Below are 18,255 nucleotides of genomic sequence, written 5' to 3'. Positions count from 1 at the left end.
GGGGTACTGAGAGGTCCTCTTTGCAGCAACGACGATTGAAGACGACGGCAACAGCGACGACAAGCTAGCTTAAAATGTGGCCTTATTTGTATTTTTGTTGAAGGGCAAGGAATATATTTAAACAGAGAAATCCTCAACATTAGTCACTACTTGTGTCTATTGCACCACATCAAAAGTCACAAATGTACCGACTGAAAGACACGACCGCCTTCGATACTTCATTGGAACAAATATACCCGAGACACAAACATGCGATAAGAGGAGGGGACACAACCCGGGGGGTGGGCACTTGGGTATTTTTTGGGTGGTTGGTGGGTATGTGCCGCCCGGGACTCCAAATTGACACCCCGTTCTAAAAAAAAAATTCCCCTAAAATTGATACCCCGTTCTAGAAATGGGCCAATTTTGTATACTCTGTCACTAGAAAGTTTGTAAACTGAAATAGCCCTGTCTTTTGAAAAACATATTTCTTTATTTGTTCGACTTATACATCAAATAAATGCTTCTTCATAATCATCCGGAGTACGTTTACTGAGCATGTAGATACTGTGCGGTTAATTATGACGCAAAATCTCTCACCACGCACAGAACCACGCCCGTAAGCTAACGATTTTCCTTCTCCTCCCCTGTCCCTTTCTTTTGAGCCCGTCTCCATCTCCCTCGGGTACGTTATGGACTCGTTCCAGACTTCCGCGCGCCTATTTATCTAAGATGGGGTAGTCAGCGAGCGCTCGCGGCTCGCGCCAAAATACGCCCGCCCTGCACGCTAAAAAACAGGGTGCAACAAGAGTACAACAGTTTTCTTGCTAACGCATAGAGTACTAAAGTGTTACGTCATAAAAATGAAATTTCTGAAATTATGGGATTTGTCAGGATATTCTGAAAGAACAATGCCCAAAAGGCCTATTTGCCAAAAATGAGCATTTCTGGGCAAATTGTCCCTGAGATCGTAGCCCCGTTACGCTTAGAAAACTCCATACAAACCTTTCTAAATTTTTTTTGGGTCGACCCAAAAAAAACTTAGAAGGGTTTGTATGGAGTTTTCTGAGTTTAACCGGCTAACATCTCAGAGACAATTTGCCCCGAAATGTCCATTTTTCGTAAGTAGGCCTCTTGGACATTGTTCTTTCAGAATATCCTGACAAAGAAAATTTCAGAAATTTCGTTTTTATGACGTCATCACTTTAGTACTCTATTGAACCGTACTTTTAAAAGCAATCTGTCCTTGGATAATTTCAAATGACTGCTTACAAAGCTGGAGCTTTCGTGCGTTCAAAATATCATACCCCGTTCTAGAAAACGCCTCTGAAACGGATACCCCGTTCTAAATCAGGAGCTTCAAAATCACGACTCCGTTGGGCGGCACATACCTGTATAGGTAATGTATGGGAGTACCACCCCCCCCCCCTCCGGGGGACACAATATTGGCAAGCTGTATATAGATGCAGTAAAACCTCACGACTAAAAGAACCTGGATTTTTCCCAGTTAGCCTATAAAACAGGTTCTTATACACATGGTAGTTAGCACAAGTTTAGTCTGTTTAAGTTCTTCTGAAGAACAACAACAAAAAAATCATATAGCTAAGATTATTAGTGGTTCAATTTTCCTCGAAACCGCCGAAGTGAGCCTTCTCGCAAACGAAAGTACAAACTGAACAAACACTCTTCACTTTCTTGAACAAATATTGTCATTAGACAAAGGCATACCAAAACCCTCGTTTAGAAACAATTCATAGATGACAGTTTTTCTCATTATAGTGTTTTCACTCACGTGGCCAGCACCTTTGCAAATTTATTGGAACAAAAGAAAGCGTTTGCATAAGAAAAGAGTTCAGCCTTTCTTTTAGTGCACTCTGTAGAGACTCTCTGCATTAGTAAGGGGGCACTCACAAAAACTTGTTTGGGGGGGACTGATCAGGAATTGCCCCCCCCCCCTCCCAAAAAAAAAAATTGGAGGTAAAAGGGGGGTGTCTGAAAATTATTAACACTCTCAAGGGGGTACCTTAAGTAATGAAAGCAAAAATTGTCATTAGCCAATGTAAATACAATTTAACAAAATATAATACTGGATTCATCATTTAGCAGTACTCTAGTTTCTTACATAAATAATAACCCGTTTTTCTTCTCTTTTGATTCTGTTGTAACACCTAGTACCGTATTGTCAATATAAAATATGTAGAACATACATAAGCTGTAACTTTTTTGCCATCCGAAAACCCTTTTAAGAAAATATAAATAATATAAACTCTTGATAGCTTTCTCAATCATGTCATGTAAAATATAGAGCATCTCGTCTATAACACCTTATGTCATTCGATTTGAGCAAATAAGACATATCGAGAGAATTCAGGATCTTTTGGGTAACAAGAGCAGCGATTGATTGGATGTATTACTGATACCAGCAAAAGTAAGGAAACGTTTTATATTATCCACAACATACGAATTTACAGGGACATAGCCAACCTCGTTCCCAGGGTTCTCTCCTACCCTGGGAACGAGGTCGGGACATAGCCTGCGAAAACAGCCGTTTCTCCTCGCTTTTCGAAGCTTGGTCCCCTAGAGGAACGGCTGTTTTCGCAGGCTAACGGGGACAAGGAAGAAATTAGGACTTAGAGGTTGGTTGGGGGTGTCTCAAACTCAAATGTTAGGGATACTGAAAGGGGGTCCCTGAAAATGTTTAATGCAGCAAGTAGGGGTTCTCCAAATGTTTCAGATAGTAGATAATTTCTCATCAGGCCCCTCCCCCCATCTCCCCCCCACCTAACAAGTTTTTGTGAACGCTCCCTAAGATCTTTATTGGACATGCAATGCATGCTGCTTGGATACAGTTTCGAACCCGGGCCTAATACCCGTGCGCTTAGTGCAGTGGGATCAGTAACCATCGGTTTATCAATAAACAGATGCTCGCACTCTAAAAGTAGTTTGATGAGAGAAAACGAGATTGACTAGTCCAGAAATTCGGGCTGCGGCGACTTTCTAAGCTTGACGCGATTCAGGCAGACAGAGCCTCCTTTTCTCCTCCGACCTTAATCAAAGAGACGACAAATGGAAGCTCTGCTCACAAAGTGTTGTTTTCAGTAGCGGATCCACCCGGTGCCCCCTCCCTTAATTTAAGAGCAATGTGAGGCCCGAAGGGCCGAAAAAAAAAAATTGGGAGACTGGGAGCCCCCCTCTAATCTCAGGGTCTGTATGGTTTTAGAACCACCAACACAAACACAAACAGTGTTTTATAATATTGTTTTATTGACCAGGGGGGAGCATGACAGCATCATCTATACCTACTCTCGTGTCCATACTACATAATAAAATATTAAGAGCCACCTTACGAGGTCAATATACAAAGCTGATGATGTAAGCTGTTTAAGTCAGAAAGAACCTGGAGACACAAGTAGCAACATCTGCCAGATCTGCCAGAGCTTATAATTAAGTACAAGTTATTTTTACCTAAAACTGGTAACACCTGTCAGATCTGGCAGCTGTATTTTGTTACAAGCACTGTGTACAAATACACAAACAAAAATAATTTGTTTCCATTTTTTTTTGCTGTAAACCAATACGTTTTTATATCTTATGACATATCCTGGAAGTTTTGCGCCGCTCTGGTCGGCACAACGTGACAACAATCAATCTTTTTTTTTTTCGTTGCTTGATACTTTTTGCAATTTTTAGTTTGTTTTTGCAGAGAATTTTTTTTACTCTGTTAGCTAACAAGGTAGCCGCTACTTCATCATTTAGATAAGATCCGCCACGTTCATTGGCATTTCCTCTATTACTGTGTTGTAGAACGTTTCAATATCCTGCAAAATACGTTTATCCTCATCGGTAACAAAGTTGATAGCAACACCTTTACGGCCAAAACGACCACCACGACCAATCCTAAAAGGCAAAATTTTCGATAAGTTGAGAATTTCGGAGTTGCGTAGGGAACTGGGGCGAGTTTCAAATTTAAACTAATCGATAAACTGACACCATCATATAAAAGGTCATGTTGAGAATGGTTATTTGACAGGGTTTGGTGCTCTAAAGTTGAACAGGGATCAAGTTATGATTCTTGGAACACAGTTAAAGATCCATACAAACGTCTGTAATTTTGTAACCGCGTCCCCCAAAATCATATGAACTCTTTAAATCTTTTTTTCAGTGTTTCTGTTAAACATAAAACTGTAGAATTCGTCATGCATCTACCACTTGAAAGAAACTTATTCAAAAATCACTGTTTGCCCATTTTCATTTTGTAATGTTTGTTCTTCAGTATAAGAAAAATTGTATAAGGGAACTTTGGGAAATTTATGATATGAAGACACCGCCAAGCCTCAAAGAAAATATTTTTACCCCAAAACACCAAAAGAAACTCCAAATATTGTTAAGAACAGATTCCATGCTCACTCCTAACCTGTGAATGTAGTTTTCACGATTCCCAGGCAAATCATAGTTTATTACCAAAGAAACTTGTTGTACATCAATACCACGTGCCTGTAAAAATAGAATCCACACTACATTAGATTTAGTCTTTCAAAGGGGCTATGTCGTGAAGATATTGCTGTTTTAGGTTAATTTTGTGCTAAGGTCAATACTTAGAGTTATGAAGAAAATATAAAAAAGTCTCACCATGGAGCACCAACCAAAATAATTTTGGGTGATTTTTGCATGACCGAAAGCATTAAAAATTGGGAAAATTGGCCAAATGCTTTTAAGTTTCAATCCACGTCCATCCTTGCAATCCAGAGCACAAGACAACAGGAAACAGTTTCAGTCGGTGACTCACAATTCCCCCACCCAAAATAATACATGTAGCTTAAAGACCTCTCAGGATTTACCTTCACACATTAATAATTTTATGGCATACCAGTGAACCAATGTGGTAAGCTCATTATCCATTCTAAATCTATATGTATTGCTGCTTTATCAGAACCACAAACTTGCTGATCATCTGTGTAAATTATTATATATGACATGCTTCGACTATTGTATAGTATTTTATGAAGACAATCAGCAAGTTAATGATTGTGATAAAGACCCACAGCACATGAAAGCAACATTCCTCTTACAGAGCACTGCCTCGATGAAGAAAAACAAACATTCATTTACCAACAAATCGGTAGTGATGAGCACTCGACTGGAACCGGAACGGAATTCCTTCATGATCACCTCTCTCTCTTTCTGATCCATGTCACCATGCTACAAAACATAGTAGAATAATGATATCCTCATTAGAAATGCAGCAAGTAAACAATGTAAACAGTTACAACATGATGATTATGTAGATTGTAGATTTAGAGTTTGCTTTTATTTTAGGCTCATGATTGTCAAGAAATGGCTTTGCCTCCTCATTGCCTCCTCTCCTCCTCCTCCTCCTCCTCCTCCTCCTCATTTTGAATGTTTTCATTAAGAATTCTAGTAGCAGGAGAAAGGTGTAATGTTACTGGAGAATATTGTGAAAGAGGATCCATGTCTGAATCAATAACCGGAGGTGGTCTCAGCACTGGTAAACAAGGCACGGTGCCAAAATTTTGGCGTGCCGTGCCGATTTTTTTAGCGCGTGTAAATGGGGTCAATATCTAGTGTGGCTGCTTTTATAGCTTGTTTATAGAAAAACAAAAAAACAGTACACAAAGATCAATATGTACTTTATGACCTTATAAAATATGACATACCATAGAAGAAACTGTGAAGTCCTTTTCCATCATTTTCCCCTGGAGCCAGTCCACTTTCCTTCTTGTGTTCAGGAAAATCACAGCTTGAGTAATTGTAAGAGTCTCATACAAATCACACAAGGTCTCAAGTTTCCAGTCCTAAAAAAAAGGATCTAAATTTATAAATTGATTCTTTATTCTCCTTTTAGTTACTAATACATGTCATTTACTGACATCTTGGTTGTTTAGCATTTACATGGGCAGACTCCTTAGTTAAACAGTTCAGGCAAATGGAAAGAAAAGTTCAGGACTTGTAAATTTCCTTGTACTCAGTTCCTTGTACTGAAAAACGGTCATGAAAGCCTGAAACTAGATGGGTTTTAACAAAATAATAGAACACAAATTGTCTGTTTGAAACATTCCATCTGGATTACCTTTTGGATAGGAATACCAGATGTTCTGTTGTTCTGTTGCTTCTGGAACTTTTCCACTGGAATGACCCAAAAAGCTATGTCCCATTTAATTCTTCAACAGGATTTTTCAGGAAACTTTTTGTAAATGGTTAACAACCTGTCCTTGCAGCCCTTCCTCCCCCCTTCCCCAAACAAACCCACACACACACACCACACCCACTCTAGCAGTTTGTTTAGTCTTTTTAATACCCAGGGAGTGTGCATAGTGTTTCAATATTGTGTTGCTAGCACAAAAATTCGGAGGAGTTATAAAGCAGGATAATTTCCTGCCTTGCAAACAAGTTACTCATGGCCCAAACAAACATTAAACTCAAGCAAATTTTCAACTCATAATTTATTAGCATTATGGTAAAAAATGTGTTATTGATCGTTTCATCTATTTACATTGCTGAAAGTGCGTGCTGATGAAATCAACACATGAGCTAGAAATCTTTAAACTCTTTTAGGTCACAAAATGCAAAGGATTTAATTCCCTTAAGTTGCAGAAAAATAACGAGAAAAAATCTTATAAACTGATTACTTTAATCTTGTGGAAAAAAAATTATGCGTTTTCATCAGACTGTAGACTGCAAATTATGATTGACTATTCAAAGTGTCAGTGCAATCAATGAGGTCCATGGATTGGGATCAATGGGCAGTTGGCTGTCTGTATTAGTAAAGTTATCCTTTTCAAGCAATACATTGTTACTGGGCTGCCTGTGCAGCCCAGTTATAAATTCGGTTTTCGGTCGTCTGTGTAGAAAAACGGCCTCCCGGGGGAGGGAAGACACAAGGGTCTGGTACCGAGAAATTATGTTCTCACAAATGGTTTCATACGATTTTCCCTTGCACGGACCCTTGCACAAATACTTTTTGTACCTCGTCTCCGCCCCCCAGAAACCCAGAAGGCGTTGCGAACCTGAAGAAGGCTATTTGCGTTGTTCAAAGGGATTCGATCATAGGAGTCACTCTATAATTTTCTTATTGTTCGAGTTTAAGTCAGTTGATGTTGTTGGCGCTGGGAAACTCAGAGAAATGCTCACATTGCATACAAACCCACATGCCGTTCACGGTAGGTTCACACTAAAAGATGACTGTAAGTGTTAGGTTTGGAACACCAGGGCCGCTTCGTGAACTCAAAGAGAGAATTATCGATCAATGTAGTACATGAGCAATTAATAAGCACAAGTTATGAGCAAAGTATTTCACCAGTTGATGACACTATGGCTTAAGACTTGATTGTAAGCTGTTGTACATAGTGAAGCGAACAACTCAGTTGCCGATGAATGTCAGATGAATCCTGAAAACTTTGTCATGTTAGAAGACTGGCTTTTCCTTTAAATATTTCCTTCTATTTAATGCAACACACGCCACTTTCTAAATTTTGGATACTGAGGATAAAGAAGACACAGACAAAAATAGGAACTCTGAGAATTTCACACACAAGTTCAAGGCTTCACCGGAACATCCCATCTGGGAGCTTCACAAAGACCGACTTGAGGAAAATAACAACTATTACTGACAAGGTTCAGTGACTGAGTAGAGCATACAAGTGTAGCGCAGGTCAAGGTTTCAGGGGGGTTGCTTTTGTTTGTATCTGTTTTTTGCTAAGCTTTTATCATTAAATTTGTACATGATCTTGTGATCACAATTCTGTGTTTTTGCCCATTCAGCAAGCACCATATATCAGATGCATTGATGTCAGCATTAGCAAGTTTCAAAAAACATGTCTTTGAAAATTTTCACCACTTTATGGAGATGTAAACTGAAGTCACCGCAAAATGGGAACTTAAAAAAGAGTACAATCCATTTATCTCGAAACATAATACATGACTTAGACAACCTTTATTTTCCTAAAGGTGTTTTGAATACAAATGAACACAGTAAATGTGAGGGGCAAAAGCAGTTTTAATATGAATGAACCATGGGGTTTAATTAATATAAGGGTCAATTATTGTGCATTGAAATGAATCGCTTGAAAAGAGAGAGTTCGCTTAGAGATGTGATCAGAGGTAAACAAGGGCACATTGTGCATTACGTTCAGTCTTTTAAATATCCAAGGACTGTGAATAGTGTTTCCATATTGTTTAGCTGGCACAAAAACTTTGGAGGAGTTATAAAGCGGCATAGTTATCTGCCATGAAGAAAAGTTAGTCATGGGTGTCGTGAGACAAACAGCGAACTCGAGCGAATTTTTAACTCATATCGGTATCAGGTAAAAAGATATGTTATCAATCTTTTCATCTATTTACATTGTATAAAGTGCGTGCTGATGAAAGCAACATGCGAGCGAGAAATCTTTAAACATTTAAGGTCACAAAATGCAAAGGATGTTATTCCTTTAAGTTAGAGAAAAATACCAAGAGGAAAATATTACAACTGAATATTTTTTATCTCGTCCAAAAAATAGTGCGTTTTCATGTAGACTGTAACAGCAAATTAGGATCATCTATAAGTCTCAGTACAGTCAGTGAGGCCCCTGGATCAGGATCAATGGGCAGTTGGCTGTCTGTTTTAGTAAACCTCTGGGTTTCATCCAATACAATATATTTCTGTCTAGTGTAAATTAGCCCAGTGACAAGTAGCTGATCCCGTCGCATTTTATACTCGTAGAAAGACAGTTATTTTTGGAATTTCCAGTTACGTCAAATTAGTCACGTAATACTGTCACCCTATATTTTGGGAGACAGAGGGATTCGGGAAGGAGTGCGTGAAAATAATGCAAATTGTTCCTGCTTAGAATTAATGACTAACTTGTTTATTTTTATTCATAATGGTGGAATTTAAAAGTTATTATACAGCCCCCACTTAAAAATGGTACTCATTGTTTTTGTCATGAACATCTTTCAAAAGGGTACAATGTTCTGAATGAGTTTATGTTTCAGTCTCACATGAGATTGGTCGGCGACAAGGTTTTATAGTAGCCTGAGTGTGTATAGTCGCCGCTTCCCCTCAGAAAAAATAGCCCCTTGGCAGCCCAGTTAAAAATCGCCTTTCGGCGATCCTTGTTCCTGTCTAGTGTAAGTAGCCCAGTGAGTTTGCCTTTTGGCAAGGCTAGTTCTTGTGTGGTTTGAAAGATCTCTTGACCCTGCACAAGCTACCTGACAAAGTTGTTAATGACCCTTAAAACTGATGACAACAAAAGTGATAGAAGAGACGTGGATCCACATGGGCAGTTACGGATGGTTCAGGGATGAATGGGATAAGCCAAAAATTTTCAGGAATTTTGCACCTAACTTACAACAAAATCCAATTCTACAAAGCAGACAAAAGCTTTGGCATTTTGTGATCATTTTTACAAGGGTTTCAACTTTAAAAATATATCTACTATGGAACAAAATTCACCCACCTCTTTTTCTACATGGATGTAAAATTGCTTGATACCTTCAAGGGTTAATTCTTCTTTTTTGACTAAGATTTGAACTGGATCACGCATAAATCTTTTGGTCACTTCCAAAACATCTTGGGGCATTGTAGCTGAAAGCAACAAAACCTGACAAGCATAGACTAAAATAAGTTAAAATGGTAGTAATTAATTCAACATTAAAGAGTGTCACAAATTAATCAGTGTCACATTGTTGTTGGAAGAATGCAACCCTTACTCAGAAATAAAGTAATGCAATGTACTTTATTTGAGAGTTAATGTATTTAGCACAAAACTACCAATTGAGGGCTCTATTTTTTATGTCTCCTTCTAAAATTTTACCTGCTCATCTGAGCCACGCAAAGGTCTAGCTGTTTGTAGGGCACAGGGAGTACCTTCATTTCCCATTATTTTTTTAAAGACCCTGAGCATTGGTCTAGTCCCAGGAATCCCACCCATGATCTCCCATCCTGCAGTCAAGACTGAGCTGTACCTGCCTCATGGCACTTATTAATACATGTATTTTTGCTGATAAAGGTGGTGCTTATTTTGTGGACCACACTTGTTTGAGTTGATATGATGACAAAAGGCCAAAATGCATCTTTTCCTCACCTGTACACTGGAAGGTATCTTTTGAAAAACATCATATATCTGATCCTTGAAGCCTCTCGATAACATTTCATCAGCTTCATCCAAAACAAACATCTTGATAGTATCAGTTTCTTAACAACAAAGATTGCAATTTCAGTTAGTACAATTATTACTATTTGCCCAAAAATCAGTCTACAATTACAATACCATTGTAACCCAAATAAGGCACAACCTGTACACAAGAGAATAGTGTATTAATATACACTTAATTAGTACTGTTTTCCCAAGAGTCCTGATGTTTCCCAAGATGAAGTCCACGAGGGAAAACGAAACTAACTGGTTTCCCGAGGGACCTGACATTAAGTGTTTGTTATATTTCTAGAGTTTCACTTCAACGTACTTCAGCAGCAACAAAAGAATACGCTTAAGCAGAGCGAATCAAAACAGTAGACTTGGTACTTTTAAGAACACAAATTTAATTCTCAAAACCACTGAATGAATGATTTACAAAGCACTTTCCTTATATTATCTGCATTTTTTTCATCCACTAGCTGCTGTTTCTCTTCTTGGATAACTTTGAAAATTGTTGCTTTTCAGCTTGAGGCTTCATGTTTGTGTTGTTGTGTTCATTCACGAAAAAGAAAACTGGCAGGGTTTTTCCTGCCTTCTGTCACGCCATTTTCCACCATGCTTTGATCACATGCTGTAATGTATCCCAAGCAGAGTACATTGCTTAATGTAACACAATCGCGATACCTTTGATTTTAGTCAAGGCCATGTGACAAAGAATCAGACAATGACTGTCCCTGTTTAGTTGAGTGAAAGTCTAGGAATATAAGAATGCTTCTCGTAGCACCTATAAAACAAGGAGAAGACTCACGAAGGGCATTTCTTGATATCATGTCAAAAACTCTGCCTGGAGTTCCAACAACAATGTGAGTTCCCTCTTCTTTCAACGTTTTGATGTCCGTTCTGACATTGGTTCCACCAATACAGGCATGACACCGGGCATCCATGTAATCACCCAGAGCAATCACAACTTTCTGAATCTACAAAAAACAACACAAAAAACTGTTTTGGAGCTACCTTAAAGAGTATCAAATTACAGACACTTCCAGTAGCAATTTGCTAATTATGATCTCTAATTATGATTTTGAATCTACAGGAAAATTAACTTAACAACCTTTTACATAATTTTTCACCAAAATAGGGGTAAGTCATCAAAAATGCTTGTTTTTCTAAGCATTTTAGCCTTTTGTAACACCTTAAGCAGCCGGCAAAGCTACATTCACAGCTGGTCAATTTCGCTGGTGTCTGGCCCCTAGTGAAACCCCAGCACACACTGAAATATTTCAACAACATACTTGTTAATATGTTACAAGAAGTATTACAGGTAATGAATGTCATTTTAAGGATTGTCAGGTCCCTAATCTTTTTAGTTAGAAGAAATACTGAGTACAAATACCTGCTGGGCTAACTCCCTGGTTGGAGCCAAAATAAGGGCTTGGCACCGGCGAGATGTTACATCAAGCTGCTGAAGAATAGCAATTGAGAATGTGGCAGTTTTTCCAGTGCCTGACTGCGCTTGAGCAATGACATCAAGTCCTGTAAAACAAAACTGCAATAAGAAAGTCGTATCATGTTTAATAGGCGGCCTACATTAAAGGATCACTCTCGCTTGGCCAAACAAGCAAATAAGAGAAACTGTTTGAAAGAAAAAAGTTGACATAACATTATTAGACTCAAACCCAGTCCATATCATGGACAACTATCGCTATTGGTGTGTGATAAAACAATAGGCCTTTTGCATTAGTTGATCACATGTTCACTTTTGGTAAACACAAAAACAGTTCTAACAATTTTGTTAGCACAACTGAAAGAGCATACATAAGGTATCTTAATTTTCAGCCGTATATCTCAAAAGTAGTGATTGTAAAAGCTGCCGCAAATTAGAAGGATTTGTATGAGAAAAACAACTTTTGCCACACAGTCATGCTTGAATGGTTTTCCATACAAATCCTTCTAAATCTCGAACTTTTCAATCTGTTGTGAAATATTTTTCCTTTAAAAGCATTACAAGGCTCAAGACTCCTTTTAATAATATTAATAACAGGCAGTTTGAGACCTGAAATGCATAAAGGAGAGACTTAACAAAGTTTAAAAATTTAACAAGGATTTGTATGGAGACCTCACTCAGCTGAAAGAGCATACATTAGGTATCCCTTCAATTTTCAGCCGAATATCTCAAAAGTAGCAGATGCAACAGCCTCCGAAAATAGACCTTTTTACCGATATGGCGGCGATAATGAATTTATCAGATTTAAGGAGTATTATGGGAGAATATCAGATCCTGCTCATGCCTCCTGGGCATCCCATAACACTCCTTAATCTTTGAAGTCCCAATAGTGACCAACATATATTTTCTCCTAACAATAAAGGTGCAACATCTTCAACACCAGCAACTACTCCATCTTCATCGAAAATACAGGGCTGTCACTAAGATTTCAAGTTGCTGGGTATATGCAGTTAACCTTTAAGTCCCAATGGTGACCAACATCAATTTTCTCCTAACCATATCCATAGATTGTCCAGAGATTAGGTTATGAGAAGTAATAAATTGATCACCTAAGAGAAACTGCCTTGATCTTTTATCAAATTCTCTCAACCCATCCATGAAGGAAATGTATAGAGATTAGTTTAGAGAATTTGTATGTGGATATTGGGGCTTAAAGGGTTAAAGGGTGGGGAATTTTTTAGGAATTTTTTACAGGCAACAAAAGGAGCCCACAACCTATTCTTGGTGAGTGGCACTCATTGAACTGTATAGCGAGCTTTTCTCCGAATCTGTCCACATTCTTGGGGTGCCCGTGTTGCAGCGACTAATAGTACATGATATGTCGCCACGAAGGCCCTGGTGTTGCATTTAAGGTTCGTCTGATGTCACGTTAATCACGTGAATGCACATGCACGTGACACAACAATCATTATTATGATTTGCAAGCACACATAATTCACGTACACAAATACTGTACTAAATGAGAGACTTTTTGATTCACCTTCCAGGCCTGGAATCTGTTTACCCAGCAAAATGAAAGCAGAGTGTTAGCAAGTCTAGAAATCAATGTTAATCAAGTTTATTCAGGTTTCACTACAGTGCATGGTTTTTATATTTTTAAACGTTTCCAAGTATGTTACGTTGCTTGTCATCTAAAAGCTTTAATAAGCTTTAAACTCTGGTGTTAATTTTAGCTGTTTCAATATTATCTATTGCATATCAAGGGTTTTTGGTCATTGAACACGGACTGAATGTTCGATGAAATAATAAGACTTCTTGCAGTATGACCGCATGCACACACACTCTTACTTGTGACACGCATTACTGTTTCAATGTATCTTTAAACTCAGCGCCAATAGATGAGCTTGGGAACTGGTGCCTTAAAGGTTGGACAGGGGCCTGAACGCCTCAGGCATAGCAAGGAGGTATCCATGGCAACCCTGCAAGCGGGAACCACCCCTGCACGCAGCCGCCAACTGACACCGGCACACTGAAAGAATTCAGTGGAAAATACTCACCTGACCTAATTCTTACCAATGCACAGAAGGGGAGGGACAAGCTGGGAGCCAGAATCGGCAATGATTGGCTAAGCAACAGATCCGCAAAGATCAGCTCAAAAATACCAATGTGAGATGCAACGTAAGTCACAAGATAAACAAAAGGCCCCTGCGGACACCCCTCAGATCACGTATGCTTGAGGAGGAGACCGCTGACCGCATTGGCTTGCAATTTAACTTTGCCTAAATTACATTTAGCCATATTTGCCAGTGAATACAGCCATCTCTTCTCACTCATCACCATTCGCAGGCTAATTGTATCTAACCAACTGTGAATAAAATCCTTGAAATAAAGGTAAGTCTTGTCTACTATGTTGTTCAATCCAGATTTCATGATCTGCAGTGATTCCTTTTGTGAAAGGGATTTCTCTGATTTACCTACACAATTATTATGAAAGCGGTTTTCATCAATCGCTACTCCAAGGTGAACCCAAATGTTCACCCGCACTTCCTACCCAATGGCAGCTGCTAGTTGATGTAAATTATGGTAAGTGTTTACAAAAAGTATGACAAGCACACCCCCATCTGAACTTTGCATGAATACACCTCATCCCCTGGATTTGAAACTTGTATCAATTTTATCATTTACAGTATGCTTACTGCTTTAAAAACTACTCTTACAACTAAATGTTATTTTGCGATCTATCATGCATTGATTGGTCAACAGCTATTGTTAATAAGAGTACAGGCCATGTAAATGAAATGATGGTGAAGCAATTTGTTTTCTGTTTCTAGCACACGCGATTTTCTTAGAATCTTCAACCGTGATAGACATAAAAAACTGTCAATGTTATTGTTAGAAGCAAATCAACAAGAATTTTCCATGGCCTATACTCCTATCAACAACAGAAATGACATCAAAAGGTTTAAAACCTTGCTCGGCAACCACTTATCTGAGGCAGGTGGTTACACTTAAGTTTTGAAAATTTTGACGTCCATTCTAGGGTCAATAAACCCTGGTTTCCATACGATCCCTGCTATTGCTAGAAAAAATGTTCCATGGCAATCGCAGCAATTATATGCAAACCACTCTTCAGCGATCATAACTACAGCAAAAATAACAGAGAGCGCTATGGATGCTCACTCATTTCAAGATTTCTGCCACCATGAACGCTGAGAAAGCAGGTACAGTGCAAACTCGTACCAAGTCACTATTTATGTGTTTTTAGAGTGAGGGAAGATTGGGGTTAGGTTTAGGTGCACAGGGACTCGGGGGAAACGACGAAGGAAAAATGGCGACTTGCAGATTTCGTTTCATAGACCCATGCAAATAGCCATGGAGCCCCACAGGAAACAAAACCCAATAAGTTTTGCAGCTTCCGCCAGCTTTCCACAAACGATGGGTCATCTCGATGTTGCAGAAAGAAATTATAATTAATAATTTATAACAGGCAAGTTCATACATGTAGAATCAACCAAATCAATGTAAGAGAGCACTGCTTCTTGAATTCCTACCTTCACGAAACGGTGGTGGCAAATGCGTCCCAGAAAGGCTCTTGTTTCATCCCCATGAAGTTTGTCAGAATAAGTGTGTGCTACATCCAAAAATGAAGCTGGAATGACCGAACCATGAATTGCCTTGTACGTATAGAGTGGTTTTCGTTTGAGTGTCGTAAAACCAAAACCAAAGTAATTACTCTGGCCAATCACATAGGACACAGACAATACATTGAACCAATCAAAACTCGAAGTAATTACATGTGGCTGACGCAAAGCGCGGGAAAATGCATGTGAGCGCGTCGCAATTGGCTTTGGTTTTACTTCTGATTGGATGAAAAGGTGGCGCGAATCTTTTAAGCCAATCGCATCGTGTAGAAAGTGCAAAACCAATTACTTTTCGACACTCAAGTGAAAACCGCTCTAAAGCTTGAAATACTGTTCATTTTTTGGAAGATATCACCAAACTTGACACAAAAGTTTGTGGCCGGGTATTCTGAAGTTGTTTCAAAGACATTATTTGCAATACAGCTGCAGTGTGGGCAAGCTAATGTCCCTTCATTTAAGGCCTTACTTACATGGCCTGACAATGAGCTTTCTTCCCAAGCCACCATATTGAAACAAAACCTGCCGGTCGCTATTTTTCCTCCATCCCTTCTGATAAGTTCCCATGCGCCTCAACCTGACCCCAATCTTCTCTCACCACCAAAAAACACATAAAAAGCCACTGGGTACGAGTCTGGGTACAGTGAAATCTTGATTTAATGAAGTGCCAAGGGGCTGGGGAAATTTGTACATTATATTGAGGAATAGTTAACGATTAACTTACTCCCAGTATTTCTGGATCTGACCAATTTCTGTTATAAACATTTGTAAACAAAGCTATTGTGTCAGTTTAGGGCTGAACGTAGCTACGACACTAGAAACACAAGAACAGGCAAAGAAAACTATTTAAAAGTACTGTACACATAAATTTTGTCCTCGTTGGTCTGTTTTGGCATTCATCTTTAGCTACCTTTCAGTCATGTGTTGACATTTATTTGTTATATCAAGGTATATTTTGCGTTTGCTTTTCTGGATTGTGTTCATTATACTGAGGATGTCATTAAATTAAGGTTGGTTATATCAAAGTTCTGTTCCGTTCATTTTATTGTAATTTTGGCCAGGCTGAAGAAAATCATTTAGTACACCAAGGACTTCATTACGTAGAGGTTTGTTAAATCGAGGTTCCACTGTAATTTGGCCTCTTTTAGGAAGATGTAAAAAGGTATGACTGTAGTTCCAGAAGAGAGGTGGTGCTACCATGAATGTGAACTGAATGGAGTGAAAGATGTTTTCAGACACAGATCTCCTCGATCTTCATTCACCTTCTTGTGGATCATGGCGATCACAGCAATCACAAGGAAACCATCAACTGCCAGATCGCTGAAATATTTTTTTAGCATTGGAACGACTGTAGCGTTTGGATGGAAACTAGCCCTGAGACTACAGACCATGAAAAACTGTTGTTGATTTGTTTAGCCCCCTCTTGTTCTTATTTTCTTTTTTAATAGGAATTCATGGGTTTTTTAGGACATATTTTGTCTCTACTTTGCCTGTTATGCATCATTTCAATTCTGTTATAACTCAAAGTAAAATAAGGTTCTTCAAGCACAAATAACAGCAAGCGTTTCTACATTTGACTGGTTCGGATGAACAAATCATTACCATTTCACTAGCCATGGTATCTGTTGCCATTTCTAGCAAGAAGCCAGAAACGTCAACAGTCAAATGTAACAGAGAAAGTTTTCAGCGAAGGCTGATTTTTCGTCGTTAACGTAAAATCAATAAAGAGAGGTCACTATTTTTTAAAGCTTAAAAAGAGCCCCATTAGTAATTTATTACATTTGAAAAATAGGAAAGTTAAGTTTCGCTTGCGGTCCATTGTAAAGTAATAAAGCAAGCTAAAGTCATGAAAATGTTCAATAAAAATTACAATATTTATACTAACCTTTACAGCATGGGACTATTGCTCTTTGTTGAATTGCTGATGGTTTCTCAAAGCTGCAAACGCCATAAACTGGTATTACATTATTATAATGATATACGCTTAAAAGCTCATGTGCCTGAATGAACTTTGTTCAAATTCAATTTATTTCGACAAACAGTTTTTTTAAAAAAACTCACCCGTATGCATAAATTCCTCGCAGTAGATTTTCTTTCAATTTCATATGATCAAACGATTCATGAACTTCATCCCAGGTAGTCTGTTAAAAAAGACAATATCGTATGAGAAAAAGTTAACCTATTCTAAAAATTCATCTCAATTCACATAAAACAAACTCGAGTTTCAAACAAGAACAGCACCTCGATCAACCCGTCAGTCCCCATCCCCGGCGGCCCATTTTGTTCCTCTCGACTCTTCTCGGAGTCTTGTTTTCTGTGGAAAGATATCAAACATCGCGAAATGATTTACAATACACGCTACTGAGAAATGCTCAAAAGCCGACTAAAACACGTGGTATCAAAGATGGCGGACGGTCTCTGCAAATGGCAATTGAAGACACGATGTTCTGTCTCTAAAAGGTCCCAGATTAAGGTTGAAGATACAAAACAACAATTTGATGGTGGAATTATTTAATTTCACATATTTTAAAAAGTTTGAGAGGTTAATTGTAGCAAAAAACAAGACATTTACTGACCTTGAATCACTAAAAGAATCGTAAGACATGTCGCATGAACAAACCAGCGGGAAAAGGAAGAAAAATTGCCCAAGCCCGCCTATAGGGGGGTAGGAACATTTCTATCGCTAGACCCAGGTGACGTCACCTAACTTCCGGAAATTAGTATTCGTACGTGGGGGAAATGGGGGATGATCTTCAGCAAAAATTTGCAATAAATTACTTTATTATAAAAGTAAGCTATGTTCTTCGAAGGCTAAGCCTTTGGTTCTCTCGATCTCGATCCAGATTGATGTGGTGGAAAAGATATCAAAAACCGTCAAAAATTGTTTCTAAATAAAACCGAGGTTTCAGGCCCTTAGGCCTAGGGTGTCGGGTGTATATGTTTTATCCTTGGTTTAATTTTTTTTCCTCTGTTCCAAATTCATGATTATACTTATCATACTTAACCATACCCCCGCCCCCTCCCCGCACGCCCCCAGAAAAAAGGATAATAAAATTAAAAA

General features: G+C 38.6%; 1 protein-coding gene across 3 annotated transcripts; it reads right to left on the bottom strand.

Moving 5' to 3' along the window:
* Nucleotides 1-3,220: 3,220 nt before the first annotated feature.
* On the bottom strand, nt 3,221-17,854 carry LOC140949838 (eukaryotic initiation factor 4A-II-like). Of its 3 annotated transcripts, XM_073398977.1 has the most exons (12): nt 17,771-17,854; nt 17,436-17,508; nt 17,256-17,335; nt 17,080-17,132; nt 11,506-11,645; nt 10,921-11,089; nt 10,062-10,171; nt 9,435-9,578; nt 5,655-5,792; nt 5,089-5,178; nt 4,394-4,473; nt 3,221-3,876 (listed from the first exon to the last, which is right to left on the bottom strand). In XM_073398977.1, the coding sequence occupies exons 1-12, from the start codon at nt 17,797-17,799 to the stop codon at nt 3,732-3,734; spliced, it is 1,251 nt and encodes a 416-aa protein (XP_073255078.1). In that variant the 5' UTR covers nt 17,800-17,854; the 3' UTR covers nt 3,221-3,731. The 3 variants fall into 3 exon arrangements, with proteins under 3 accessions (XP_073255078.1, XP_073255079.1, XP_073255080.1); XM_073398978.1 differs by lacking the exon at nt 17,436-17,508 and having other exon boundaries at nt 17,771-17,816; XM_073398979.1 differs by lacking the exons at nt 17,080-17,132; nt 17,436-17,508; nt 17,771-17,854 and having other exon boundaries at nt 17,256-17,322.
* Nucleotides 17,855-18,255: the final 401 nt, after the last annotated feature.

The sequence above is a fragment of the Porites lutea genome, chromosome 10, assembly GCF_958299795.1.
Source record: "Porites lutea chromosome 10, jaPorLute2.1, whole genome shotgun sequence".
NCBI classification, from domain to species: Eukaryota; Metazoa; Cnidaria; class Anthozoa; order Scleractinia; family Poritidae; genus Porites; species Porites lutea.
This window is presented reverse-complemented; position numbering and strand designations above follow the sequence as displayed.